This window comes from Curcuma longa, chromosome 4, assembly GCF_044706935.1.
Source record: "Curcuma longa cultivar G26 ecotype Majalengka, Jawa Barat chromosome 4, ITB_CL_G26_1.1, whole genome shotgun sequence".
Classification (NCBI taxonomy): domain Eukaryota; kingdom Viridiplantae; phylum Streptophyta; class Magnoliopsida; order Zingiberales; family Zingiberaceae; genus Curcuma; species Curcuma longa.
The window spans coordinates 20,454,049-20,481,649 of record NC_133864.1 but is presented as its reverse complement, the minus strand read 5'-3'; the positions used below and the strand labels follow the sequence as shown (position 1 = coordinate 20,481,649).

General features: G+C 41.5%; 2 protein-coding genes across 2 annotated transcripts; one reads left to right on the top strand and one right to left on the bottom strand.

The window, feature by feature from the left end:
- The first annotated feature begins 14,729 nt into the window (after positions 1-14,729).
- LOC141825938 (uncharacterized) lies at positions 14,730-17,665 on the top strand. The gene is made up of 3 exons (XM_074713197.1): positions 14,730-15,802; positions 15,907-16,577; positions 16,647-17,665. Exons 1-3 carry the CDS (start codon positions 14,730-14,732, stop codon positions 17,663-17,665), a joined length of 2,763 nt encoding a protein of 920 aa, XP_074569298.1.
- Positions 17,666-21,163: 3,498 nt separating this feature from the next.
- On the bottom strand, positions 21,164-22,268 carry LOC141827456 (chlorophyll a-b binding protein 3, chloroplastic-like). The gene is made up of 2 exons (XM_074714705.1): positions 22,060-22,268; positions 21,164-21,972 (listed from the first exon to the last, which is right to left on the bottom strand). Exons 1-2 carry the CDS (start codon positions 22,192-22,194, stop codon positions 21,301-21,303), a joined length of 807 nt encoding a protein of 268 aa, XP_074570806.1. The 5' UTR covers positions 22,195-22,268; the 3' UTR covers positions 21,164-21,300.
- Between the last annotated feature and the right edge of the window lie 5,333 nt (positions 22,269-27,601).

Sequence of the window (27,601 nt, the reverse complement as noted above, 5' to 3'; positions counted from 1 at the left end):
GCGGAGAGTCTAGTTTGATTTTTGTAGCTTGGTTATTGAATTTCTTTTGCAGATAATCGTTTGATAATTACCAGGCAGATGGTACAATGGTGTCCTTCCACTAGTCGTCTCTCCCTTTTGCATGGCCATGGCCATGACTATGACTAGAGTGCTGAGCAGTTGATTGAAAAAGTGTTTTACTCTCGTGGCTTGTTTCACCTTAAGTCCGAATCCTCCAAACCTTGCATCTCCATCACCACTGGGATTTGCTGGCTTCAACCACTGCATCGAGGATTAATCATTTGAGGAAGAATAGGGCAAGCATCCTATAATTGCACTCAGTGTTCAACTGCTTTCGTACCATGATCTACCTGCACATTAGTGTGCCACCGACTCAATAATGTTATTTGTATGATAATGCCTTTTCCCATTGTGCTCGCTTTATTTGCAGTTAAACATGTCTGAAATTTGAATGTGAACTTATGTCTGAAATTTGTAGTATAACGGATAGTCCAATCGAAGATGATCTAGATCGATTCAAGAAAAATATTATGCTGCATTAACATAATAATGACGTCAAAATGTAAAGTCTCTTTAACAACTAAGAGAGTCGAGTAGTAAATTGGAAGATCTCGATTTTTATTTTCTTTGGATAAAAATAATAATGAAAAATTCAAAGGGTTGAGAGGGATTTAGTATAGGTGAAAAATAATGACTACTCTACAGAGATCTATAGAACAAAGAAATGAGGGACATGAAACCTAAGATCACTTATTATCTGACCCCTAAAAAAGGTCAAAAAATCATCTAGGGGATGGTGCGGTCAGTCAAAGACATTGAAAATCACTAATTTATGATCGGTCGGTCTGATCAAAATTTTGAATTGCATTCTTATCTGATATATGCCACCCCTCTCCCGTTAATATCTGATTTCATGGACTCCTACCCAAGAAGCAGAAGAGCTTGTGATTGCCATGAGTAATAAGGAAAAGAGACGAAAGGTGGAAACAAAGGAGGGCAATACAAAGGAACTAGAGTAAAGGACTTACAAATAAAAGGTGTTTGTGAAGTTGTAGAGAATTGTCGGATGATGCTTAAAGAGAAGGACTTGGTTAATACAACGGTTATTCATTGTCACTGGCCTTAATATACCCCAAACTTAGAATACCATCTGTTGGATCGGGGAACCAAAAAGGTGGGTAGCCATTCTAAGCCGTTCGATCTCGCAATCGAACCGACAGAATCTAATCAGTTGTCTCAAATCAAGCGATCCTACATTACCCTAACACATGTCAACCTAGGACTAGGCATTATTTATGGTTCGATAGGACTAGCTGATCTCAAGAATGATACGCCATCATGGATATCACTTGCATTAATAACGCATATCTCATGTATTATTGAGACATTTGATAAGGAGGCAAAAATTTAGTGTCGCGCCATCCTTAGGTTCGGGTCAGCAATCAGACTATAATCATCTCAGTACAGTCAGTCAGAATCAGATCTTCTTTGACTAGACTTATGAGGAGGCTTATGATACGGTGGATAAAGAGACCTATATTTGACAAAGTCAAGTGAACAGTCAAGCATAGATGTAGATCAAAGTCAAACATATGTGGAGGTCAAAGCGATCACCCAATTCCTCCATCAACTCAGCTCACCCAACTTCAGAGGTCTCCGACTCCTTGACTACATCAACTTATCACCATCTTATCCCCTAGAGGACTTAGGTCACCCGACTTCTCTTTCAACTCGGTTCAAACGATCCCAGAGGACTCAGGCTTCTCCTTCAGATTAGCCCATCCGATTCCATCAGCTCGGCTTATCCAACTCAGGGACTTGGCCTCGGCAACTCAAGCAAGACACATTAAGTCTCGGTAACCCCATCAAGACACTCCAACCTTCAAGGTCACTCAGATCACCCATCGTTGGTCAAGCTTGCACTCTACAAGACCACTGATGATTATTGTAATATTCCTGAGTATGACACCACAAATAAATAGAACAATCATATGATTGTCAGATTTGGTTTTCTATATACTCTCTTACATAGCACGTGACATTCAGCTAATGGAGAGATAGAAAATGACTGTCAGATCTGATCTTCTTGCTGGTAATGACAGAGATACTCTTCTGACAAGTCTCAGAAAAGGTACACACGAGGGCATGGACACATATATCTTCTTCTTCCCCATTATAATACTACTATATCATCTTCTATTATTCCCTGTGCTAATTTGAGAATCGGAATGGTCACGCCCAACTCCACCTCGACACCCATTCTAACATCTGATTGAGTCTTGCAGATAATCCTAATGTCTACTTCACTGATAGAGATTCTGAACAACCTCTTCCTTCGTCAAATCATTAGAAAACTCTATCAACTTCGAAGACAGTTTATCGGTGAATCATCAGAAAACGATCTCAAGTAAGAATAAATGAGAACCAAGAGTCAACCTGCAGAACCCATGTATGGAATCTGATTATGTAACTCACCAAGCTCTCCATTTTTGGACTAATACAAAATAGGGATATGAAGTTTCATCCCATGCATGCCATTCTCCAATAATCGATTCAATCAGAACGACTCCGAAGCCGTACGCATCCATTTTTCTCGTTTGGCTGTTCTATTCGCTGATCAAACTACTCAGGGTCTCTGTACCCGAGACTTCAGTGGATGAGTTCCTGAGCAAGATTGATCTTTCAAAATTTTAATTTGTTGATGCACCGAAATCAGAAACTCTTTTGCTGGTTTAACGACGACTCTCTGGCCTTTCAGTTTGTCAAGCTCAATTCATTAAATAGTGTTCATCTCGCCTGAACACTATTTCTCGGGGAATTAAGTTCTCAATGGTAGGATTCGGGATATTTAAAATCCTCAATTTCAACAAGATTAAAATGATAAAAATTATCACTGTGTCAGAGGATCAACTGCATGTCTGCATGATCGTATTAATCCATTAAGAATACAAACTCCGTTAGCTTTTCTATCAACGACCGATTCGAATCCTCGACTCGGACCTGCCCTCTCAAATTGAACCGAGTTAGCTGGGATTGGATCTCCCAAACCGACTTGACTCGACGTCCACTTTTATCCGCCTGGGCCGATTCGGCTTCCTTCAACTCTCCCTGCCCTGTCATTTGAAGGACCACTCCACCATCATACGGTTGTGAATGTTCTCCTGCCATCTCTGTAGCTAATCATGATCCTGCTCTGACAGACGTACATGACATGACCTCTGAAGCACAAGTCAACGATGGGACACATGCTTTGATTATACCATACCTTCTGACACATTCATAACGATGATGAAACCCCCATCATACTCATGATGGGACAAGACTCTCCAAGCTCATATATAAGGTTGGTTCTGTACTAGAGGGAGGTATGCAATCTCACAATCTTCACTTTTCACTTTCGTCTTCTTCCTCTCCCTCCACGAACTAACTTAAGCATCGGAGTGGTCGTGCCAGGGCAACCCCTGGCCTTCCTTTTCACGATGTTTGTGAGCGCAGGTTTTAGAAGCTCCCCGTTCTCCTCCTCAATCAAGCTCGCCTAGGTGTGGTGCTGAGAAGAGTCGGCGCATCCAGAAGCAGATCTCAACAGGAACAATGGTCATGTTTTTTATTAAAAAAATTAATCTAGGTATATGGACTTGCACGTGTCTAAGCTAGAAGATGGACGGTTTTCTCCTTAGTTCGTTCATCGGATAAATTCGAAAATGAGAATGACTTCTCGTCCAACAGTCAACGTCCTATATTTTTTATTCTATTAGAGAAAAATATCTTATAGTGTACAGTAATTGAAATTTGAATCATGGATATATACCTAAGTATCCTATTAACGCTCTGTTTGGATGGGGTATGAGAAGGTTCATTAACGGAAGGGGAAGGGAGGAAAAGAAAAGTATTTATATTTTCCTTATTGAGGAGAAAGAGAAGGTTCATTAACATAATATAAAATTATAAAAATACTCTTACTTTTTAAAATAAATCTATATGTGAAAAAAATATCTATATCTCATTAAATCTATGGATGTAAGATTTTTTTTGCCAAAATCATCTTGTGAGACCAACTAAAATTAATATTTATGACTTAAATAAATAAAAAAATTTAAAAGAATAATGAGTAGACATATAATAAACATGTGAAATACAGAATCTGTGTACACTTTTGTACGATAAAGGATAAATCAACATTTTTACATATATTTCTATAAAAATTTACTGATATAAAAATCTAGAAACTAACACTATAAAATAGGTAGAACATGTCAGTACTCTAGTACATAGATAACACAAAAAATAAATCATCACAAAGCAAAAATATCTACTATCCTATTTTTATGAAAATCATAAAAAAATATATGACAATAAAAGAATTGATATAATTAGGATATGAGTGTTGGGTTGCAAGGGTGCAAACATAGTCCCACATCTAAAGTACATGGAAAAGATTATGGGGTCAAAAGGATGAAAAGTATCTCCATTGGTATGAGACCTTTTGGGGAGAGTCCAAGAACAAAGCCATGAGAGCTTAATTAGACCCAAAGTGGACAATATCATGCCATTGTGGAGATATTTTGATTCCATCGATTTTAACAAGTGGTATCAGAGCGAGACCGCTCTTCACCGGACTAACTGCCGGATGAGCCATGATCCAGATCTAACCATGTGGTTTGAATCTTAAACAAAGGAAGTGGGTGCTCCCGTGTCTGAATCAAGAGGACCAGACACCAGGTGAGAAGCCCTAGTAGGTCGGGTGGACCGAGGGGCAAAAAGTCCTAGTTGCGACTAGGTGGGAAGTCCTAGTAAGTCGGGTGGACTGAGGGGCAAAAAATCTTAGCTGCGATTAGGTGGGAAGTTCTAGTAGGTCGGATGGACCGAGGGGCAAAAAGTCCTGGTAGGTCGAGGATTCAGACATCAAAAACGACGTTGAGGGGGGCATGTGGTCCTTTGTTTGAGGGGGGATTGTTGGGTTGCAAGGGTGCAAACATAGTCCCACATCTAAAGTACATGAAAAAGATCATGGGGTTAAAAGGATGAAAAGTATCTCCATTGGTATGAGGTCTTTTGGGGAGAGCCCAAGAACAAAGCCATGAGGGCTTAGGCTCAAAGTGGACAATATCATGCCATTGTGGAGATATTTTGATTCCATCGGTTTTAACAATGAGATCATCATTCTCACGTATTTTATATATCTATGTGTACAACACATTTTCAGAAAAAACTACTCCAAGTAAAAATATACAATATTCATTCTACCATGATGAGAACAAAGTATATTTAATCATCAAGTAACAAGTCTTACATTGAATAATAATAGTTTAAAAAACATCTAAAATCATCCAAGTGCATAACATCCAAATGCATATTACATAATATCCAAATATATATCATCCAACAAGTAACAAACTAATCATGCGGTAGATTCTTTTCATCCATCATTTGGAATAATAAATTTTTACGATATTCAAAAGGGCATCCAAGTAAAGCTCTCAACATCTTTGGGCGTTGAACAAGATACAAATAGCATGTAGAAAATTTATATTGCTCAACACCTAATTGAGTCAATAATATATTGCTCAACACCTAATTGAGTCAATAAACTCCACACTTCATTATGAGGAATAGAAAATTCATTTGACTTAGTCATTTCATGTGTTAAATTGATAATGGCTTGAGCTACATGGTCAACTATATTGCTTATACTGCATCATCAACTTTACCTTTCTTTGCACTCTTGTTCTTTGATGATGCTCCAACAAAAGAGTTAGCTTGAGATTTAATTTAGTTAATTCATTTCGTACATATTCTCCTTCTAAAAGTACAAGACGAGTAATTTGATTATTTTGTTTGTGCCTATTTCGCGCATACCAAGCCGCAACCAAACAAACAACTTGTGCCGATGCGAATTGATACATACGGTGTAACTTAATGAAATCGTTACGTTTACTATTTTGATCACCCATCTATAATTAAATAAATGAAAAAAATAAATTAATATCAGATGTTCACACTGTTAATTAGAAAGTAAAAAAAATAATCTCAACTTCCTTAAATTAAGATCACATAATATGTTTACGCTAATAAGCCTAGAGTGCAACAACTATATTTATTTGAAAAAAATTCAAATGCACAATAAGAAATTTCATACATAACTAGAGTCAAAACTTCCTCGACTAATTAACTAACTAATTTTTTGTTTCCACTAATTTACCTAATATTCCTTTTTACTGATCAAAATAGTTTAAAGAATGCTAAAAGTTGAAAGAAGAGTTGAATCTTGAGCTAAATCAAATCCCTTTTTGCTACTATTTTGATCCTTCAAGTAATAAGGATCAAAGGAAGTGTTTCAACATCATTTGAGAATGACTCAGAGGGAAAGGTAATACTTTTTTTATATATCTATTTTTATCAATTTTAATTCTCCATGAAATAGGCTATCAGACAAAACCATGAGCTATGATATCTTCAAGTCTGGATAAAATAAATTGGGCTTTATGGATTACTTAATTGTATGGTTGAGTGGTCGTATCTAGACCTGCCCACGGGCCGGGTCCAGCCCGGACCCGGCCCGGACCCGGACCGGGTCAACGGCCGGACCCGGCCCGTTGACCCGGTTAGCCGGGCCAAACCGTAACTGGCCCGGCAGGCTGCCGGGCCGGTTAAGGTTCAAGCCCTCTTGAACCGGCGGTTCAGCCGGTTAATCGGCGGTTTGAACCGCCGGTTCAAGCTTTTAATTTTTTTTTTTTGCTATAGCCGTTGGAACCGGCGGTTCCAACGGCTCTGAACCGCCGGTTAACCGGCGGTTTGGAGCCGTTGGAGGCTTTTTATTTTTTTTTTTTGATTTTTTTTTCAACGGATGAGATCATTTGACCGTTTTTTGATCAATGGCTATGATTTAGTGTCCGTTATGATCCAAATTCTATAAATAGGGAGCTCATTTCATCATTTTTCACACACTTCTCTACTCTCTAACTCTCATTCTCAATTTCGTAAGTTCGCGTTCATTCGTTTCCGAGCTCCGACTCCGTCTTTCGACTACAATGGAAGGAGGCCGCGGTGGAAGTTCTTCACATCGATCTCGGAGGGGGAAAGAAATAGCACACGAGGATCCCATCATCCAATCCACCGACGATGAGATCGAGGCCGCCCAACACCTTCCGACGCCCGAAACACAAGGAAGTAATGATGCAATTACTTCTAAGGTTCGGGAACCTCCTCCTCTTAAATCTACTATTTTTACAAAACATTTTGAGAAAGTCACTCTTCCGTCGGGAGAAATGCGTGCAAAATGCAAGCATTGTAATGCTTCCTACAAATTCCAAGCCGGCGGCGGCTATGGGTCGTTAAAACGACATGTAGAAACGAAGCACCCGACAGAATATGGACTTGACTTAAATCAAACACAATTATCTAGATTTTCTACCGGTAGTAGTACTGATTCTGGTTTATTTTTATATTCTGATAATAAATTAAGAGAATCATTAGCTAAATTTGTTTCCGTAGAACATTTATCTTTTAGTTTTGGATCTAAATGTACTTTTGAAGATTTTTGTAAAGAATCCCTTAATCCTAGTGCTAAACGTGTTCCTAGGACTACTCTTACCCGTACAATTAAAAAATTAGTAAAACAAGGAAAAAAGAATTTAATTGATGAATTTAGTAAATTAAATAATAAAGTTTCTTTATGTGCCGATATTTGGAGCGATCATTGGCAAACTCATTCCTATATGGGTGTGACTTGCCATTGGATTGATAGCTCTTGGATCCTCCAAAAACGGTTAATAGCTTATAGAGTTTTTGATGAATCACATTCTGCTCATAATATTGCACAGTTATTATGTTTAATTTTAGAAGAATATGGATTAACTCAAAAAATATTTTCAATATCATTAGATAATGCTAGTTCTAATACCGCTTCTATAGACGAATTAAAATTTATTTGTCAACCTGTTATTGGTGGTTTATTTTTTCATATTCGTTGTGTTTGCCATGTTTTAAATTTATGTGTTCAAGATGGATTAAGGCTTTTAGAAAATTATATTAAACCAATTAGAATAGCAATTTCTTATTTATGGTCTCATCCATCTATGATGAAACAATGGGGTAGATTTTGTAGAGCTAATGGAATGAGACCTAAAAAATTTCCACGTGATGTACCAACACGTTGGAATTCTACATATCAATTATTACAAGATTCATTTCAATATAAAGATTTATTATGTTTATTTTTTGCAGAAAATAGTAATACTAATATATATTTATTTTCACAACAATGGAATATTTGTAGTAGTATTTGTGAAATTTTAAAAGTTTTTAATGATGCAACCGAACAACTTTCCGGTGTTTATTATCCTACTGCTCATTTAATTTTAGTGAATTTTTGTAGTATAGTATTAATTTTAAATGAACATATTAATAATGAAGCTTTAACTTCTTGTATAGTAGCTATGAAAACAAAATGGGAAAAATATTTTTATTTAATTCCTGAACTTTATTTAGTTGCATTTGCTTTAGATCCTAGATTTAAATTAGAAGTTTTACAAGAAATGCTTACTTTATATTATGACGCTTTAATTCCTGTTAAAGATTCTTCTTCTCCTAATCCTGCTAATATTATATATATTATTAGAAATTATTTATCTGATATTTATAATCAATATTATGTTAAATATGGAACACAAACTAATATTTCTGAAACACAACAACAAACTACTAATGTTAATTTAAAACTTACAAAAGCACAACTTTTATTAAAAGAACGGACGAAACGTCCACGAGGATCCTCAAGTTCCACACAGGAACTTGAGAATTATTTTACCACTTCTTTTGATTTTAATGAAGCAGACAGCGAAGATTTCGATATTTTGAAGTGGTGGTCACAGAAGGCTTCAAGTTTTCCCGTTCTCTCGGTAATTGCCAAAGAAATTTTAGCATGTCCAGTGTCAACTGTTGCTGTGGAGCAGACATTCAGTGCCGGCGGCAACATATTAGATGAACGACGATCAACTATGTCTCCCGACTCATTGGAAGCCCAAGCACTACTCGACGATTGGACCAGAGCCGAGAAGAGAATCCAAGGAATGCAACTTTCAGAAGATGAAGCCGAAGAATTTGATACGGAAGGAACGAATACGACGGGAGGAACGGGAGGAAATGGAAGTGAGTGAATGAGTGATGTAAAAGGGTAAAAATGTAAAAGAACTACGTGGGCTTTGATTCCCCTATACCCTAAGGGGATACGTAGGCAACTTAATAAGTGCAAGCCCTTTTTTCAATAAATTTTAAATTTTAAATTTAATAAATTTTAAATTTTAATTTTTTTAATATAATAATCTCGAACCGTCACGAACCGTGGCGAACCGTGAACCGAACCGTGAACCGGCGGTTCCGAACCGTGAACCGTAACCGTCTTGGGCGGTTAAGGTTAAGGGTCGACCTCCCACGAACCGTCGAACCGGCGGTTCCGAACCGTCGAACCGGCGGTTCCGAACCGTGGTCGGGTCTACTTCGATGAAAAAGATCTAAAAGTACTTTTCTATTAACATAAATTTAATTATCTTGTTGGTAATTGATAATAGCATATAAATGGTTTATCTTCCTTTTAAAGTCCTACGACAATGGAGAAGGAAGAGGAGTAGGAGATTATGATTACATGTTTTTGTCCTCTTAAATTTTATCTTTGGAGAGATTTGCGACGAAGGCTGATGTCGATGTCGTGGAGTGCGAGTGATTAGACCCTGTGACGGCTCACGTTATATGATGAAGAACGACGGTGCAAAAATGAAATACCTAATAGATGAGTTATTTTAAGAATTTAACATAAGGATAAAATTAAAATAATTTTTTTAAAGTTTCTCTTCCCCTTCCTTACCTCCTAAATTGGGGTGTAAGAAATTAATTATATCGTGAGCATGCAAGGGTAAAGTTTATCATTCTTTCCCCTTCCCTTCCTTAACTTACTCCATCCCAAATAAAGATCAAAATTCTCTTTCTCCTTTTTTACCCTTCCCTCTCCTTCCCTCACCTCCTCTCAAACGAAGCATAAGCATCTTGCCATCATGTCCGGAGGCCAGTCAAGCTTCTTTCTTCCTTGCACAAGCCATTGTCTACATCAATCAACGAGCTAAGTGTAGAATCATTAATGGTGTATATGTGACCTTGTTTAGAGGGCAAGGGGTGTGTTAATTGCTTGCGAGTACGGAGCAGAGTTGCTGAAGTAGACAAGGTCGAATTTCGACGAAGCTGAGGTAATGTGTCTTTTTCGTCATGGCCAATTGTAGTTTCCTGATTTACCTCCTCACAGATGATCGTGAGACCAATTGTGTGAGGCAGGATGACGTTGCTGAAATATATGTAGAAATAGCATGCAATGAAAATAATAAAACACACAAATAAATAATATTAACAAAAGAATTTAGTATAGTTTGTCATACGATGTGCCAAGCCCATCACTATGCAAATGTTTCACTATCCATCACTCTTAATAAGAGATAATGGGGTAAATCCCTTTACAATTCCATCAAACATTTTAAAATTAAATCCCTCTTCGTAATAAGAATGAAATACAACACTAAAATAAAAGAGAATAATACAAAGGTGCTTAAGTTGATCCCTTAACTTTATCCAATCCCATAGAACCTTTGATGGCTAGCACAACATTAGAGAAGAATTAGATTATATATCTTCGTACTTACAACCCATAACCAATTGAAAACCTTCAAAAAAAAAATTATATAAGAAATAGCTCTAATTGTTCAATTTAACTCTCCTCTAGTCAATTGACTGCTTAAGCATTTAGTCAACTAAAACAACTGCTAGTTGATTATTGCTTAGATAAAAATATATTCTTCAATCCCTTATATTTAGTCAACTTTAGAGTTGATTGGATTGCCTAGCTAGTCAACTTTCAGATCTATTCAATTATCCAATTGACTCTGACATCAATTAAAATATCTAATTGGATTCAACTCTTGTTCAAAAATACAAATTTGATCACTTTGTTTACCTCTTGTAAACTTATATAAAGTTACAAGATCAAACTTATTAGTTGCACACTATAACTTAGGACTGATGAACTAATTAATTATTAATTCAAGTTTCGTTAGTTCATAATTAATAATACTACTCACGCAGAGATGGTCCCATGCATGGAGGGGCAATTTGACGTTGAGCTCGGCTTAATTATAATATGCTTAGATTTCATGACATGCAGAAAGGTCTAAGTCTCCTTATAATTTGATAATCTTTGGCTTTTCCCAGGCGAAAGGTTTTTGTTTGTTTTGTTTTTAATGTGATTAATTGACCGTGCACAGAAAATTAAACACGGTATTAATGGCTTGTGCATAGTTTAAACTGTGTCTTTTTGTGTTCATTCATACTAAATCCAATGTCTTTAGTTCTTTTCTTAGACATTTTTCATTTTGATTAAAAATAACTTTCTATATAATAGAGGAGACAATTTTACTGGACCACACTAGCCGAATAGTTATTCGGTCACCACATTAGCCGCGTAGTCAGTCGGCGCCAACCACTGCAGCCGAACCCTCATTCGGGCATAATCTTAGCTGAACACCTCTTCGGGCATGACATTTCCCGCCCCACTCGGTGACACTTTTGGCCCACCTTATCATGACTTCTGACAAGCCCACGCCCCCCCCCCCCCCTCATTAATGTTATCTCTCTGATGCCTATGTGAGGAGGCTGACAGGATAATACTTTTACGGCGACGGGACAAAGAACTCGAGTGGCCCTGACATCTCATTAATCGTGATAAGACATTCTTTAATGGTGATGTGACGCACGAGCACGCTCACCTTCTCTTTTAAAAGCCACTCCGTCGGACAGGTTTGCGCTCTCTCGACACAAAAAAAACCCCTACTCTTTATATACGCTCAAGCTCTCCTACTGTTCATCTTCTTCCTCCTCTCTTCCATTGTTCCTGACTTGAGCGTCGGAGAGGTCGCGCCGGGGCACCTCCGGCCGTCCTACTGACGTCTTCTGTGTTCGCAGGTCCGGAAGTTTCAGAGGCCTCTGGAAGCTCTTCTCTAGTTCTTCTTCTCCCCCTGTTCAACTCCACGGCGAGCTAGGTCTTAATCAATCTATTTATTTTTTCATAATTAGGCAAAGCATAAAATTTAAAGCATGAGTCGTATATATCATTTGCAATAAAATTAAACTAATTAAGTTAAAGATTATCCAGTAATGAGCTTTAAATAAGGATGGTTAGATTAACCTTCTACTCATCTTTTGGAAAATTGATTTGACAGACTTGTTGGTTTCTCAAAAATTTGCAATGCAAGACACATTTCATTAATATACAAAGTAGTAATTCAACAATATCATTGATGCTCGAATCTACTCACGAGGTGGATGTCAATGGATGAGCACTGAACTAGGTAGAGAGCTCAAGAGATAACTCTCAGAAGAAAACTCGGGAAGGGAGAGATCAAGAGTCATCTATATGAGTCAAGGAGCCAAGTTGGCATTCACTTGTTGGATTCTAAATGCCAACCTTTTAGTTTGAGATCTTAAAACATATAATATATCAATGTGGAGTAGAACCTTGTAAGTATCCTATATGTCAGTGCAGTATTGCAGCACTTTCAGATTTATTAAGATCAGAAATTTTTGCGGGATCGGATTCATCACTTTCAAAATTAGTTAGTTCGAGGAATTAGATATCTATATTTTCAAAAAATAAAAAAAATTCTAAGTATCCTATAATTATGAGAATATCAATCATGATCAACAATATAACTAAATATATACAAGTATAAAACACTTGATGCCAACAATCTAAAAATAAGATAAAAAGAATGAAGAAGATCAAATAGTGCACCACAAAAGAACTACTTGAAATTTGAAGAAATTTTAATCTTCTCTCCATAATAACGGACAGTAGTAAATTTCTTTCCACAATGATGAATAATAATTTATCTTAAGAAATGGAGAAAGGCTTTATTTTTAATGCAATGTCTTAAATAGTGGTTTTTCTATAAGTATTAAATTATATCATATGAGTACTATAGTTTAAATTAATTTAAATTATATAATTAACTAGAAATAGAAAGCTCTAATCAAATATATGATAATAAATAAGATTAAACTCACATATATCTCAACAATGAGAAAAAAAAAACACAATTGAGTTCCTCTACCAAATATCATTCCCATGAATGATTAAAGAGCAAAGTAATTAGGCAATTTTGCACATTTCGTTGACTCACGTAATTGTAAAATCTCTCCTCTCTTTCCTTTTTCTTTGCATTTTTTCGCTTCCGAATCTCTCCTTCTTCCTCAGTCTCCATCGATTTACGTGGAGCTCTGCAACTCCAGTGCGATCTCACCTAAATTATCACTGGGCACTACCTTGACTCAGTGTTAGAAACTGATAAACAACCTCGCTAACTACAGCACTGAAACCATGAAAGCAGAACTCAAATCTTAGAGATGCCAAAATGTTTATAAATCCATTCTCTTGTCCTATCGTTTTTTGCTCACCGATATATTAAGTCAACGATTGCATCGATTTTTCTATATTTATATAATGCAGGAATCAGTGGCCACATAGATTGAGTCGTATCTTCATTTCTTAGATCCATCAACGCCGGTGTCCAGTGCCCTTGCTGTCTTCCTTCAACCTTAATTACCTTGTCTTCTCATCACCATTTCTTTAACAAGCCAGCCATTAACGTGGCTGAAGCTTCCACTCTTTCTCCATGTCTGAAGGATTTGACGACGACGATCTGCGCATGGGAATACGTAAACTAATCCCTTCTTCGCACATTGTGGCTTCGCGCTTTCAGAGAAATTAATCGGCAAGCTTCGGGATTTGAACTTTTATTGAGATTTAAGGTTCTTCTGCTGCTCTGTTTTTGACCACAAAGCCAAGCCATCTCTTCGCCAGCCCATTCGTTAAGGTACAAATTCTGTTTCTTTTTTAACTCTTCTAAATTTCAAGCTAGCTTGCTTATGAAACTGAAAAAAGGAGGAGGAGAAAAAAAACGAAAAAGGAGAGAGGAGACTTAATTACATCATAGACAAGCACAGCGAACAAGGCACGAGGGTGGTGGCATGTAGAGCAACAGTTGTTAATGGCGGTGCTTCTTCCCTTATTCTGCGGCTCCAAAACCGGCTTTTAGTGGTGTGCAAATGTGTGGGGTGGTGAAGTGAAGATAACGCAGCGAGGGCTCAAATCATGTGAACCTTGGCCATTGTTTGGTTCAGTACATATCATTCTTAGCTATATAAGTCTTGCCTTGGCACAAGATCCTGTGTTCTATTGGTGTTCTCAAATCCTCAAATTCCTCGCCATTCAGTTTCCCATTTCAGGCTCATAAATTTCAATCACTTCGTCCATTCAGGTTTCTCCTTTTTTTATGTCTATTTTTGATATTTGATTTTTATTTCTTAAGCTGGTTTCTGTATTGCTTGGCATGTTTATTCCCATAAGCTTATAAATTAATGATCATAAACAGTTGCCGATTCAGGAATTTTCCACTTTTACTCCTGCCAAACATTTCCATCAATCAATCTGATATCTTTCTATTCACTGCTTTGGTTTCCTTAAATTCAATATGTATTCGATCTTTGATTCTTGATTCGTATGATGTTTACAATTGATGAAACGAGGGTCGATACTTTTTCGAATCGGCCAGCCATCTGCTTGACAAAATCATTAACTTGCTCGTTAATCGCCGCTGCGTCTCAGTTTCTGGCCTCCGATTAGTTCAACGTCGAAGATGGGGCTCGTCCGCGCGCCCACCATGCGGAGCGGCGATTTCCTCGAAGGCATGATCCGCGACTACGCCGGAAAGCCGCGCGCCGTCCCCAAACTCGCCTCCTTCCGCCTCGTCGCCAGCTTGACCTGCCTCCAGTTCGGCTTCGTCATCTACGCCACCTTCCTCGTCTACTACATGAGCCCCTCCGTCGACCTCCGTACCCGCGCCGCCGACTTCTCCTGGGCCACCCGCATCGCCCACCAATGGAAGCATTTCATCGTCAATCCCAACAACGTCGCCTCCTCCGCCCTCGCGGGCCTCAAACCGGCCGACGTCTGCGAGTCCGAGCGCATCGAGTTCGAGCAGAAGAAGTCTAACGACGCCGTCATGATCAAGCTGAAGCGCGAGCTCTACGACGAGGTGCTGGCGTTCCAAAGCAAGAACGCCGGAACAGAGACTCTGTCGGAGCTGCTTCAGATGCCGTCCCAGTGGAGCCGGACCGGGACCAATTCCCCGAGGGTGACGGTGATTCTGAACCACTTCAAGCGGAGGACACTCTGCGCGCAGCTCGACTCGCTGCTGAACCAGACGGTGCCGTTCCACCACGTCTGGGTGCTCTCGTTTGGCAGCCCCAATGAGGCGGTGCTCCGGGGAATCGTGGGGAGCTACAACCATTCCCGGATCAGCTTCATCAGTTCGAGCTACGACTTCAAGTACTACGGGCGGTTCCAGATGGCGCTGCAGACAGAGTCCGACTTCGTGTACATCCTCGACGACGACATGATTCCTGGCCGGCGGATGCTGGAGATTCTGACGCATGTCGGCGGTACGGAGAAGTACAAAAACTCTGTTTTAGGGAGCATCGGCCGGATTCTTCCCTTCCGACAGAAGGATTTCACATTCCCGAGCTATCGCAAGTTCCGCTCTAAGGAGGCCGGATTATATCTGCCGGATCCGGCTTACGATATCACAGTTGAGAAGATTGTGCAGGTGGATTTCTTGTCGAGTTCCTGGTTTTTGTCTGCGGATCTGGTGAAGACTCTTTTCGTGGAGACGCCGTTCACTTTCATGACTGGTGAAGATTTGCACCTCAGGTAATATTTAATCAAATCGATTCAATTGTTTATCTGATATCTTTTTTCACTTTCCTGCAAGAAGATGACAACAAGGATTTCTGAAATTGATTAAAAATGTGCAGCTATCAGCTTCAGAAGTACAGGAACGCAGGCTCCTTCGTGCTGCCTGTCGATCCAAATGACAAGGAGACATGGGGCGACAGCGAGCACAGACTCGCCTACGTTTCAGAGACCACCGTCATCTTCAAGGACGTCGTCCAAGTCCGCGACGATCAATGGTGGCGCGCTCTGTCCACCGGCTACATCACTCAGTGGGCTGCCATGCACCCTCAAAAGGTAGAGGCTTTCTTCTACGCTCACACCCCCGACGAAGTCAGAGCCCTCGCTCCGCTCCTCGAGAAGTTCCGCACCACCGTGGGACGGAAAGCCTACATCGTCGTCTCCGGCGGAAGACACTGTTCTTGCGAGGACGCCGTCTCTGTTCTCATGTGGCCCAAGAATGTATGCAAGGAAAGGAGGTTCAAGATCTTCGATTTAGAAGTTGGAGCCATTTCAGGCGTATCGAATTCGGATGTTCCAGTGATGCAGGCTGTGTATTCAAGCTTGAAGGGGCTTCTCAAGATTCACAATCCCAGCTTGCTGATTACCGTTGACGATATCGATCAAAATATTAAAAACGCTCTAAAAGTTGCGTGCGAGGGCAGTGCAAATGGCACGGCTCTTGTTCTTCTACCGAGGCCGGCGGTGCAGAAGGTTTTGTGGATGGCGGATCTACGACCCACAGCATTACCGAGTAATGAACAAGCTACATCAGTGATTATATAGTTGAGCATAATTAATCTGGATTTTGTGATTTTGGCAGATTGGAACCGGATGCGGATCACTGTGAACATCATCACCCAAAACCGTGCCACTTCCCTGCAGCGGCTGCTCCAGTCGCTGCAGGACGCGTACTACCTCGGCGACGAGGTGCAGCTCACCTTCAACATGGACAGCAAGGTGGACGAGGCGACCCTCCAGCTGGTCGGCTCCTTCTCGTGGGCGCAGGGCCCGAAGCGAATCCGGCGGCGCATCATCCAAGGCGGCCTCATCCGCGCCGTGAGCGAGAGCTGGTACCCGACCTCCAACGACGAGTTCGGCCTCCTCCTCGAGGACGACATCGAGGTGTCACCCTATTACTACTTGTGGATCAAGTACGCCCTCCTCGCCTACCACTACGACCCGCAGGTGTCGCTCCCGCAGCTCTCCTCCATTGCCCTCTACACCCCGCGCCTCGTCGAGGTGGTGAAGGAGCGGCCCAGATGGAACGCGACGGAGTTCTTCAAGCGGATCCACCCCAACACGCCGTACCTGCACCAGCTCCCCTGCAGCTGGGGCGCCGTCTTCTTCCCCAAGCACTGGCGCGAGTTCTACGCCTACATGGGCGCGAGATTCACAGAGGACGCGAAGCAGAACCCGGTGCAGATCCCCAAGTCGCGGACCAATGGGTGGCAGGCGTCGTGGAAGAAGTTCCTTATCGACATGATGTACCTGCGCGGCTACGTGAGCCTCTACCCCAACTTCCCCGATCAGGCTAGCTTCTCCACCAACCACATGGAGCCCGGCGCCCACATCAGTGCCAAGGATAACATCGTCAAGCACAACAAGATGGACTTCGAGGTGCCGCTTATGACCGACGACTTCACGCACCTGCTGCCAGCGGGGAAGATGCCGCCGGCGTCCAAGCTGCCGGTGATCAATCTGTTCAACCAGGCGGTGTCGTTGAAGGGGCTGAAGGCGGCGGGTGCTAAGCTGAGGAAGGACGTCATCAGTTGTACCGAAGAGGAGGTCGTCGGCGTCGATGATGGCACGGGTCTACCCAAAGAGTGCTCCAAGTTCTGATATAGATGGATCCATCCATCGTATCAATGATTTCTAATTTGGTTTTAGGCATGCAATTTATTTTTCTACTCGGTAAAATTTTTTGGTTTGTCGATGAAGGCGACGAACCGAATTTGTAAAGTTCGATTGCCAAAAGTGGCTTAGTTCTATCAAGAACAGGGGAGCTAAATTATAAGTTGAAAACTGGGAAAAAGGTCATAAAAGATTAATAAATAATACACAAATTGTATTTCTCTTTCTATTGTCTTAGTACTCTCTCTCTCTCTCTCTCTAACTCAAATTTGGTTAGTAACTCAAATTTGATGAAAAGAAGTGTCGTTGCTTCATCACTGTTATGGATTGGTATATGTTGGTGAAACAAATTTAAGATTTGAAGTTAAGATCTGATCCAAATGATGACGATACGTAGGATACAGGGTCCCATACCTTGGTCAAAAAAGTTAAGATTTGGAGTCAAGATCTGGTCCAAATGATGCAACACATAGGATGCAGGGCTCGACTCCTTTGCTAACGTAGCTCAGCACCTAGCCCAGTTCCACACCCGAACTCTGTGCCTGAGCTCTGTGTCCGAGCTCCTAGCTCTAGTTCCGTGCCTAACCTCTTGCTTGACTCCGACTCCGCGAATAGCTCGGTTCAGCATCTGACTCCGAGACCAACCGATCCAACAACCGCCCGAGCTCTCTACCCTATCTCCGCTTCCAAATTCCAAGATCGAGCTCTCTGCTCTAGCTCAGTGATCGATCTTTGATTTGACTCCCTGAACCAACTGACTCTATGGCCCACTCGATGCTCAACTGGCTCTACCCCCGAGTGAATTCGTGATTTCCCAGATAAAGGTCTTCTCCTTAGTCAGCTCCATTCCGACATCACTACCTCCCTCAGCTTATTGAACCGCCAGCAGACTAACATGTGGAATAGTAAAATATTCAACGGTAGATCATCTGCTCCATTAATACAACATGGTATACGTACCAAGTATGGGTGACGGAACCCTCAACTACCGCAATGGGATATTCCCCTTACCTTCAATGTGACACCTCCTCTTACTTCGTATATAATGACCCCATTTACCGCAGGCGCAGGTACGCGCACACGAACACCCTATTGACAGTCTCCATTTCTTTGGCCTCTTCTCTATCCTTCGCCGGGAGCTAACTTGAGCGTCAGAGTGAATGAGCCAGGCACCCCTTGACCTCCGTTCTCACCCTCATTCTTCTTTTTGCAACCTCATGGGAACACCATCTCCTTCCACTGGTCATGGATTGCAGGCGACTTTGTCAACACAGAAGCTTGTTGTCCGGTGACTCATTCGGAGGTTATCTCAAGCAAGAACATAATTGACATCGTCTGTGGGAACCTTGTGTTGAGAACCTGAATTGAGACGTGCTGATGGATGACCCCGGTAGACCAACCATCATCACCATGACTCACGACAAGTTCAATCAGATTGTGGTTGCTGTTGTCAAGGCAACCTCACAGAATCAGCCTGGAGCCCTAGCGCCGCCATCAAGGATACCGACCTTGTCTGCTGAAGTACCTCCGATCCCTACTCGGAGGCAGCAACCGGTGGAGGTACCACGAGCCCACACCGTTACTCTATTTCGGAGAGCGGAAGGATATGATGCGTCCATGAAGTTTGCGGCTGGTGGAACACCCCCTCAAGATCCGACCAAGGGTAAGGGACCCTGGTTAAGAGAGACAAGTGAACCGGAGGGCATGCCTTTCGCCCGGCGTGCCCTGGAGGAGGAACTGCCTTGCCATTTCTGAACTCCTCAGCTTGCCGACTACACAGGAGCTACATGTCCAGAAGATCACATTAAGCAATTCAAGAATTGAGTCTAAAAGATCAAGCCGGGAGGTCGGGCTATTGAGTTGGGCTAAGTAGGCCTCTAGGGAAAACTGAATTGCTAGGCTTCAAGTGCAAAGTAGGGAGGTCGATCAGCACAGGGAGGCTGAACTATCTAGCCAGGAGAGGCGGGGGGGGGGGGGGGTAGGTAGTTGTCAAGTTGCCAAATCGGGAATTTGAGCAGGGAGGTTGAACAAGAAGGTTGATCTATCAAGTAGGGTAGCACCTGCCAAGTAGGTGGGGTGCCAAGCATGTGTTGTCAATAAAAGGCATCAATTTGGGTTGGGGTCGTCGGATTGACCCGTCCCACTAAATAATTTAAGCGAGTTGGATTGAAATTTTATCAATCGATCATCTGCCCGACTTAAATAGGTCCGCTCACGGGGGTTGCAGGTCGAGGTAGGCCCACTCGTGGCAGGCTTAGGTTAGCTTGAGGGTTGAAAAGATGTTTTTTTCAAAACTTAAAACTAAAGTGAAAAATTCAATGGACTAATGGCTGGTGTGCCTAATTTATAATTCAAACTTAAAATTTTAACTTTTATATATATATATATATATATATATATATATTAGACACGTGGGCTGACTCGTCTAACACGTGCAACCCACTTTGGGTTGGGTGGGGTTAAGAATTTTCCAACCTACTAGATGATGAATTTGTGATGGCCCAGCTCGCTTCGCCACCAATCGACCCATCTGACAGCTCTAACTATCAAGTTGGGAGGCAAGGTTGTCGAGCAAGTTGATGTGCTTATGTTAGAGACAATTTTCTTAAGATAGATTTGTCTTTTTTTTACAACGCTTAGAAGTTCACATGGATATCTATTTCCCATAGTATAACGGCTTAACCACATTAGCAATCAAGTACTAGCTATTAAACTTGAATTTGTACTCAAACACTATTATCGAGAAAACAAAGAGTTACCAAACAAGGCTGTTTTCTAGGAAGGTGAAGAACGTGAGAAAAGAAGATGGATGGATACTTCATTGTGTGTTTATTTAATATAATTCAGTAATATTGTCTCAAAATTTTCAATATAAAACTAAACTTCCATTGACATTGGAATCCATTTTCCAATTTTTTTCATTTACTTTTCCTTCCAACATAAACATCCTCCTCTTGTCAGATCCACCTAAAGAGCTTGTCCTCATCAGCTCACCTAACGACGCATGACCCAGACATCGATAACAAACAACATCATTTCTGCACAATCAAGCAAGATTCTAATGGCCTAAGCATCGAAAACACTGATCCTAAGCTGAGGCACTTTTTACCAATAGGCACAAGTTTGAGTTATTTTGCTACCCATGAGAGTGACAAAAACCAGAGTGTGAGTTCCTCCATTAAGAGGTTGATAAATTCACAGGTGGAACAAGAAGAAGTGGACGATTGCCAGATCTCCCACTGATTTTTGGGCAGCATCAACGGGATTTAGACACAATATCGGTTCCTCGTCCAAAATGGTTCCAGTCTTTCCAGATTCTTCCCACTTTTCACAAATTTTATGTTTCTGAAATTGTGTGAATTTACTTCAATTATAGATATTTTTAAAATAAAAAATTCTAATGAATTAAAGGAGAGCTGCAATATGACTGATTTCGACAGTTAAAATTTGAAATTAAGCCATCGTAACCAGATTTGCGATCCGAAGGGAAGCATAAATGAACTAACATCCATGCATGATGATAGAACAACGTACATACAACACATCAATGCACATCTTCTACAACAACACTTGCAAATTCCAACTCCTCTGTTTCTTACAAATGGCAAATTTCAGCATAGGAATCAAGAGCCCGGCACGAACTTGGTGGCGTAAACCCACGCATTGTTGGCCACCGGATCGTCCAGATGATCCAACAGGTTCTCCAGCGGCCCCTTCCCCGTCACGATCGCCTGCACGAAGAAGCCGAACATGGAGAACATCGCCAGCCGCCCGTTCTTGATCTCCTTCACCTTCAGCTCCGCGAAGGCGACGGGGTCGTCGGCGAGGCCCAGCGGGTCAAAGTAGGTGCCGCCGGGGTACAGATCATTGCCCTCGCCCACGTCGGGGAGACCGTTGATGCGGTACCCCTCCACCAACCCCATGAGGATGACCTGGAACCCCAGCACGGCGAGGATGCTCTGCGCGTGCACCAGGTTGGGGTTGCCCAGGTAGTCGAGGCCGCCCTCCGAGAAGATCTGCGACCCGGCCTTGAACCACACTGGCTCCTTGAACTGCACTCGCAGCCACTTCTGCAGCACCTCCGGCGTGATGCACCCAAGCGCCCCCAACATCGCCCACCTCCCGTGGATCACCTCCAGAGCTCGGTTCTTGGCGAAGGCTTCCGGGTCAGCGGACAGCCCCGCGGTGTCCCACCCGTAGTCGCCGGGGAACTCGCCGGTGAGGTACGACGGTGTCTGAGCTGAGAAAGGTCCCAGGTACTTAAGACGGTCTGGGCCGTACCACAGCTCGTTCCCCTGAATATGATTCACCATTAGCAATCATACATGCGCCGCGCATCTGTTTGTGATAATTCCTTGGTAGATTGAAAAGCTTAAGCTTACCATGGTGAACTTTCCTTTTCCCACGGGAACAAAATCTCTGAGGGAGTGGCCGTTTGATGGCCGGGTTTGGCCGAGGAAGGTGCTGACGACGGTGGCGGCACGAGAAGAAGCTGCAGTGAGAGTTGCTGCCGCCATCTGTGGATGTCTGTTGTGGTTCCAGGCGTGGCTGTGCTTCTGGTGGAATTGACAAGGAATGGAGGCCGTGGGAGGCGTATGTAAGAGCACGGTAGTGGTGAGCGATATGGCCACGAGTGCGAGGTGGAGATTTTCTGGAATTTGCTGGGGCCAATGAGAGTGCTCCGTTAGATTTGGTGCCTACCCAGTTCCGCTCATTCTATCTGACTGGTTATCTTCTGGCTTACTTAACCAATCATGGATTTTCTCTCTTATTTGGAACTATATATTCTCGGAGATTCAGCTACCAGATTGAGAATCTACTTCCACAGAGTAAAATTCTTTGGGAAGAATCCGACAAGATTCAAGGAAATGCGGAGCGTATACTTTGATTACGTCCTGGAAATCCCCGTGTACTAATTTCTCATGAAATAATTTTATTAAAAAAAAAATCTTTAAATCTATCCGATCCAGGAACTTCAAACAAAATTTATTATGCTAATGCAATTCTATAATGCATAACAATTTAATTCTCAAAATTCATATCATGTCATGAATTATAAAAAAATTGAAATAGTTACTAAATTGAATATTAAAAGAGAGATTTACATAGAAGAGAAAGGGTCGAAAAGAGAGATTGTCATAGAAAGGGTCGAAAAGGAGACTTGAGAATTACAAAAGAGGAAAAATGTTAATTAATGGGGACTTAAACTACACTTGATTTGTGAAAGAAAAGGAGGAGGATATATAAGGTCTATGAACTCTTATCCCTGTTTACTTGGAGGGGTGAAAAGTAAAATTAAAAAAAAAATCCTCTGTGAAAAGGTTTTCCTATTTACTTTATTAAAAAGAGGATAAATGTTAATGGATACTTGAACTAAATGTCATTCGCGAAAGAAAAGATGGAGAATGCCTATACTCTTAAGGTTGAGACAGCCATATATTTGTAGAAAGGAAAGGATTGCTTCTTGCAACTAAACAATGATTATGGGAGGAAGACAAAGAGTTAAAATAAGTAAAAGGCAATTGAAGGTTAGAAATATTTGAAAAAACACTACAAAAATAATCACAAATAACGACGGATTTAGCGATCGATTATAATTTGATCGCTGTTTTAGCGATCAATTTTTAAGTTCCGTCGCTAACTAACGACTGAATTATAATCGATCGCTAAATTAGGAACGAAATTATATGTCAAAACAGAGGCATTGGATACACAGGCAAAGGGCAGGCCAACGATCTCTGTAATGTGCTGATTCATCGTCTCTGCAAGTCAGACGTAACTGAGAAAAAAACGAGGAATAGAAACAAAAAAGTGAATTAGATATGCTTCCGCTTCATTCTTCCCAGATGTCGAAGGCATTATTGAAGGCAGCGTTGGTGAATTCCTTCCTGCCTTGCCAACCCCTTAAAGAAGATGATGGCATGGGAATTGGACCTCATCAACGCTGCACTCAATGGTGCCTTTGATCCAGATGCTCTTGGTTAACCTGTCTTCCCTTCCCTGCTCTGTTTATAGAAACTACTGGAGCTTTTCCATCTTGGCCGTGGCCCAAATCTGTACTTCCCATCGTACCATGGATACAACTTGGCCATCCTTCGTACTGCAGACATAGTCTTATCGTTGTTTCTGAAATTGATGTACTATATAACTTATGGGCTCACTTATGTACTATTCGTCACCTTCTTGCCTCGTCAATGATGTACTGCAATAAAACATGTACAGCATTGACTTTGTTTCAGAGCCTACTTTTTCTCCGGCCCCAAACCACCCGTTTACTTTGTCATTCCCAAGAATATAACGTGTGTGGTCGATTATACGACAGCAATGAGTTCAGCTATTCAGATATTAAACTCTCATGATGCTGCACTGCAATGGATAACAATCTAAACATACACAGAACATGATAAAATCCTGTTTTTTAGATCGTTGAGACTTAATAAAATCCATGTTTTCTAAACTTAGAATCCCTTCTTTGTCCAGACAGAATCGGCATCTATGCAACTAGTTAAGCATTGCATCAATCACCAGCCTTTGAATGGACTCCAGCAACAGCAAGATCAGCAGTAACAGTAAGTGATCCTTCTGTAGCTGCTTTTGAATGGAAATACTTGACAATCGGCAGTTTAGGGAAGATGAATGCATAGAGCAGCACACACAGTAGCTCAAAAATTGTTGAAATTGCAAAGAACATTACTGGAAAATGATTGTGTAATTAGTGACTTAACAAAGAGAACATTCTTGGCTTCTTGATGCTTCATGCACTAAAAATGTTATCCTGAACATTTACAGTTCACTTACTAGCACCCTTGCGAAGACCATCTTGCGAGTTATGTTTGTGATTAGCCTCAACGGAGAAATGAGGCTTTAGCCCAGCCAAGAATGACTGTAATATTGAATGAAGAGTTTGATAGCTCATTGGGATGCAACAATGTTTCTTTGGACTTTAATGGGGGAAAAATTATGCTTCAAAAAAATGTTTTAAGTTAATCTTAATTACCTGAAGGAATTCCGGGCACATCATGGACAAGTCACCCACAATTCCCCCCCTCAACAAAACCATCAGAAAGACCAAAGCTGCACTGATAACGCATATACCAATAAAAACTCCAAGCCCTCCTTTTCCAGATGTAGCAACCTCCAACTGTATGTAACCTTTCAGTGATGAAAATTACATTCTAAACTGAAATTTAAGGAGAATTTGTCATAGAATAGGAGCTTACCACAATAAGACAAAGTGAACATAGGAAAAACAAGGTATAACCGATTAAGTTGCGCTGCCTAGTGTTAACTTTTGCTTCATGGTATATAAGTATGTGCAAAAGGTTGATACACAATTGTGAGAACTCTTGTAGGGTGATACTTCTGAAATATGAAGAAACGACATCAATAAGGAACTAACATAGGTACATAAGAAATAGAACAATATCAAATTCAATAAAATCAAGCTAAAAACCAAGAATAGGTTGTCAAATTTTGTTTGATGAAGAAAACTCTAAGAGACCGTTTCAGATATTCACACTATAGAGTTAAAGAGATTTATTCAAAGGCCAAGTAAAATAAAAATAAAATCATGCATAGGTTGCTAAACCTATATAATTTACTACAATACGAAAGTCAACTGATTATGTTTGTCATTACATTCTGTCCCAGGTTATGAAAATAGTCAATTTTGTTCGTATATACACATATCAACCCAAAAATCATTAATAGTGTTTGGTTGAAATTCAATAAAAAGATTAATCTCAAGTCACCATAAACTAATTTGTCAAAAAAAAAAAACTAATTATTCTCAAGGATCCATGAGGAGCAATGATGGAATGAGAAGAAGCCAAACTTAACCATACATCCTCCCAAGACTCTGCAGTTCAATAATACATAAAAGTTTTAACTATGCCAATGGAAAGACAATACTTTCCTCCGTGCCATTTTTCTACTCTCTTTTTCATTGTCATTTCAACTCTTAAAAAGACAAGTGTACAGGCAGAAACATAGGAACAAGAAGGGAGAGAGGCAAAGATGGATCACTCATGTATTTGTGTTGCTTTTCCTCCCGGCCTCTTTCCTCTCATAAAGTAAAATAAACCTAAATGAATTTGGATTCTGTAAAGAGTATAAAGTATATGATAAGTTAAATATAATACATGAAATTTTGTATTATCGAAAATATAAAATTGCATATTTTTATCATTGTTGAGTAGGATACAACGCTTAGCAGCATGGCTTGGCACGCAAGCACCTAGGCACCTGGGTCCAACTCCAGCACAAGGATACAATAACATTATTTAGGGCTATTATTGCATTTTTCAGGTTGCTTGGCTGGGATAACAATATTGAGGGATAGGACAAAGTGTTGTTGCTAGTTTTTCACCCTGGGGGTGGTTTGAAAGATAGAGGGCACTTATGTGTTTACTTGAGAGTGATGAGAGGAAAAATAGATCGCACAAGAACATTTTCCTCTGTTTATCTAAACCCGATCACGGTTCAAAATCGTCAGTTTGACGGTTCATGAAATATCCTTAACCTTAATCTTCCAAAACGATTATGATTCATAATTCGGAACCGCCGATTCACGCTTCAGTTCACAATTTATGATAGTTCAAGATTATTATTATTATTATTAAAAATATATTTAAAAATTATAAATTTATAAAAAAAATAACCCCAATGATTGGAAGCACGTCCAATGGTTGGAATCGACTCCTTGACCCGATTATAAGCCCGAGTTAGATCTGATTCGGACTCACTCGAGGTGAGTATATATATATATATATATATATATATATATATATATATATATACAGAGTTGTTATACTGAGCGCCTCCGACGTGGATGCGGACGTGGCTGGGAACTCCGCCTCTCCGTGCGCGCGTGGCAACAAAAACTTAACCCGAACCCTCGATCGCTCCTGCTCGCTCTCTTCCCCGCTTCCACCCTAACCCTAAGCGATCGCCCTCTTCTCCGCCGACGCCCCTCTGCTCGCCAAGCCCCCTGCTCGCCGCGCTTCCTCGCCGCGCTTCCTCGCCGCGTGCTCGCCGCGCTTGCTCGCCACGCTTGCTCTTCAAGCCGTCTGCTCCCTGCGCTTGCTCGCCAAGCCCCCTCGCCGACGCCCCTCTGCTCGCCAAGCTTGTTCGCCGACGCCCCTCTGCTCGCCAAGCTTGTTCGCCGACGCCCCTCTGCTCGCCAAGCCCCCTGCTCGCCACGCTTGCTCTTCAAGCCCTCTGCTCCCTGCGCTTGCTCGCCAAGCCCCCTGCTCGCCGCGCTTGCTCTTCAAGCCCTCTACTCCCTGCGCTTGCTCGCCAAGCCCCCTGCTCGCCGCGCTTACTCGCCGCGCTTGCTCTTCAAGCCCTCTGCTCCCTGCGCTTGCTAGCCGACGCCCCTCTGCTCGCCAAGCTTGTTCTCTGCCGCCCTCTGCCCGGCGCCCTCTCCTCCCTCGGTCCTCCCGTTTCAAGGTATTTTCTGTCGTCTTGTCCTAAACAGAAGCGAGCCCTCTGCTCGCCGCTGCCCTAAACCATCGCCTGTTACCCTGTTTGATTTATTTTCCTGTTTGATTTTTTTTCCTAGCATTTCTTGCTCGCCGACGCCCCTCTGTTCGCCAAGCTTCGCCGACGCCCCTCTGCTCGCCAAGCTTGCTCGCTGCCGCCCTCTGCCCAGCGCCCTCTCCTCCCTCGGCCCCCTCCCGTTTCAAGGTATTTTCTGTCGTCTTCCTAAACAGAAGTGAGCCCTCTGCTGTACCGCTGCCCTAAACCATCGCCTGTTACCCTGTTTCATTTATTTTCCTGTTTGATTTTTTTTCCTAGCATTTCTTGCTAAGATTATAGAAAGTCAAAATCCCTGAAATGTTCAAAGTAGATTAGTTATGGTTATTGGTGTTAACGAAAATACAAACTTTGTACTCTAGATATAGCTGATTAGTTTGCTATATA

Excerpts from the sequence above, each read along its gene's own strand:
- LOC141827456 (XM_074714705.1), bottom strand. The coding sequence starts at position 22,194 with ATGGCGGCAGCAACTCTCACTGCAGCTTCTTCTCGTGCCGCCACCGTC. Across the intron at positions 21,973-22,059 it reads GAAAAGGAAAGTTCACCATG|GGGAACGAGCTGTGGTACGG; the intron begins GTAAGCTTAAGC and ends AATCATATTCAG.
- LOC141825938 (XM_074713197.1), top strand. The coding sequence starts at position 14,730 with ATGGGGCTCGTCCGCGCGCCCACCATGCGGAGCGGCGATTTCCTCGAA. Across the intron at positions 15,803-15,906 it reads GGTGAAGATTTGCACCTCAG|CTATCAGCTTCAGAAGTACA; the intron begins GTAATATTTAAT and ends AAAAATGTGCAG. Across the intron at positions 16,578-16,646 it reads ACGACCCACAGCATTACCGA|ATTGGAACCGGATGCGGATC; the intron begins GTAATGAACAAG and ends TGATTTTGGCAG.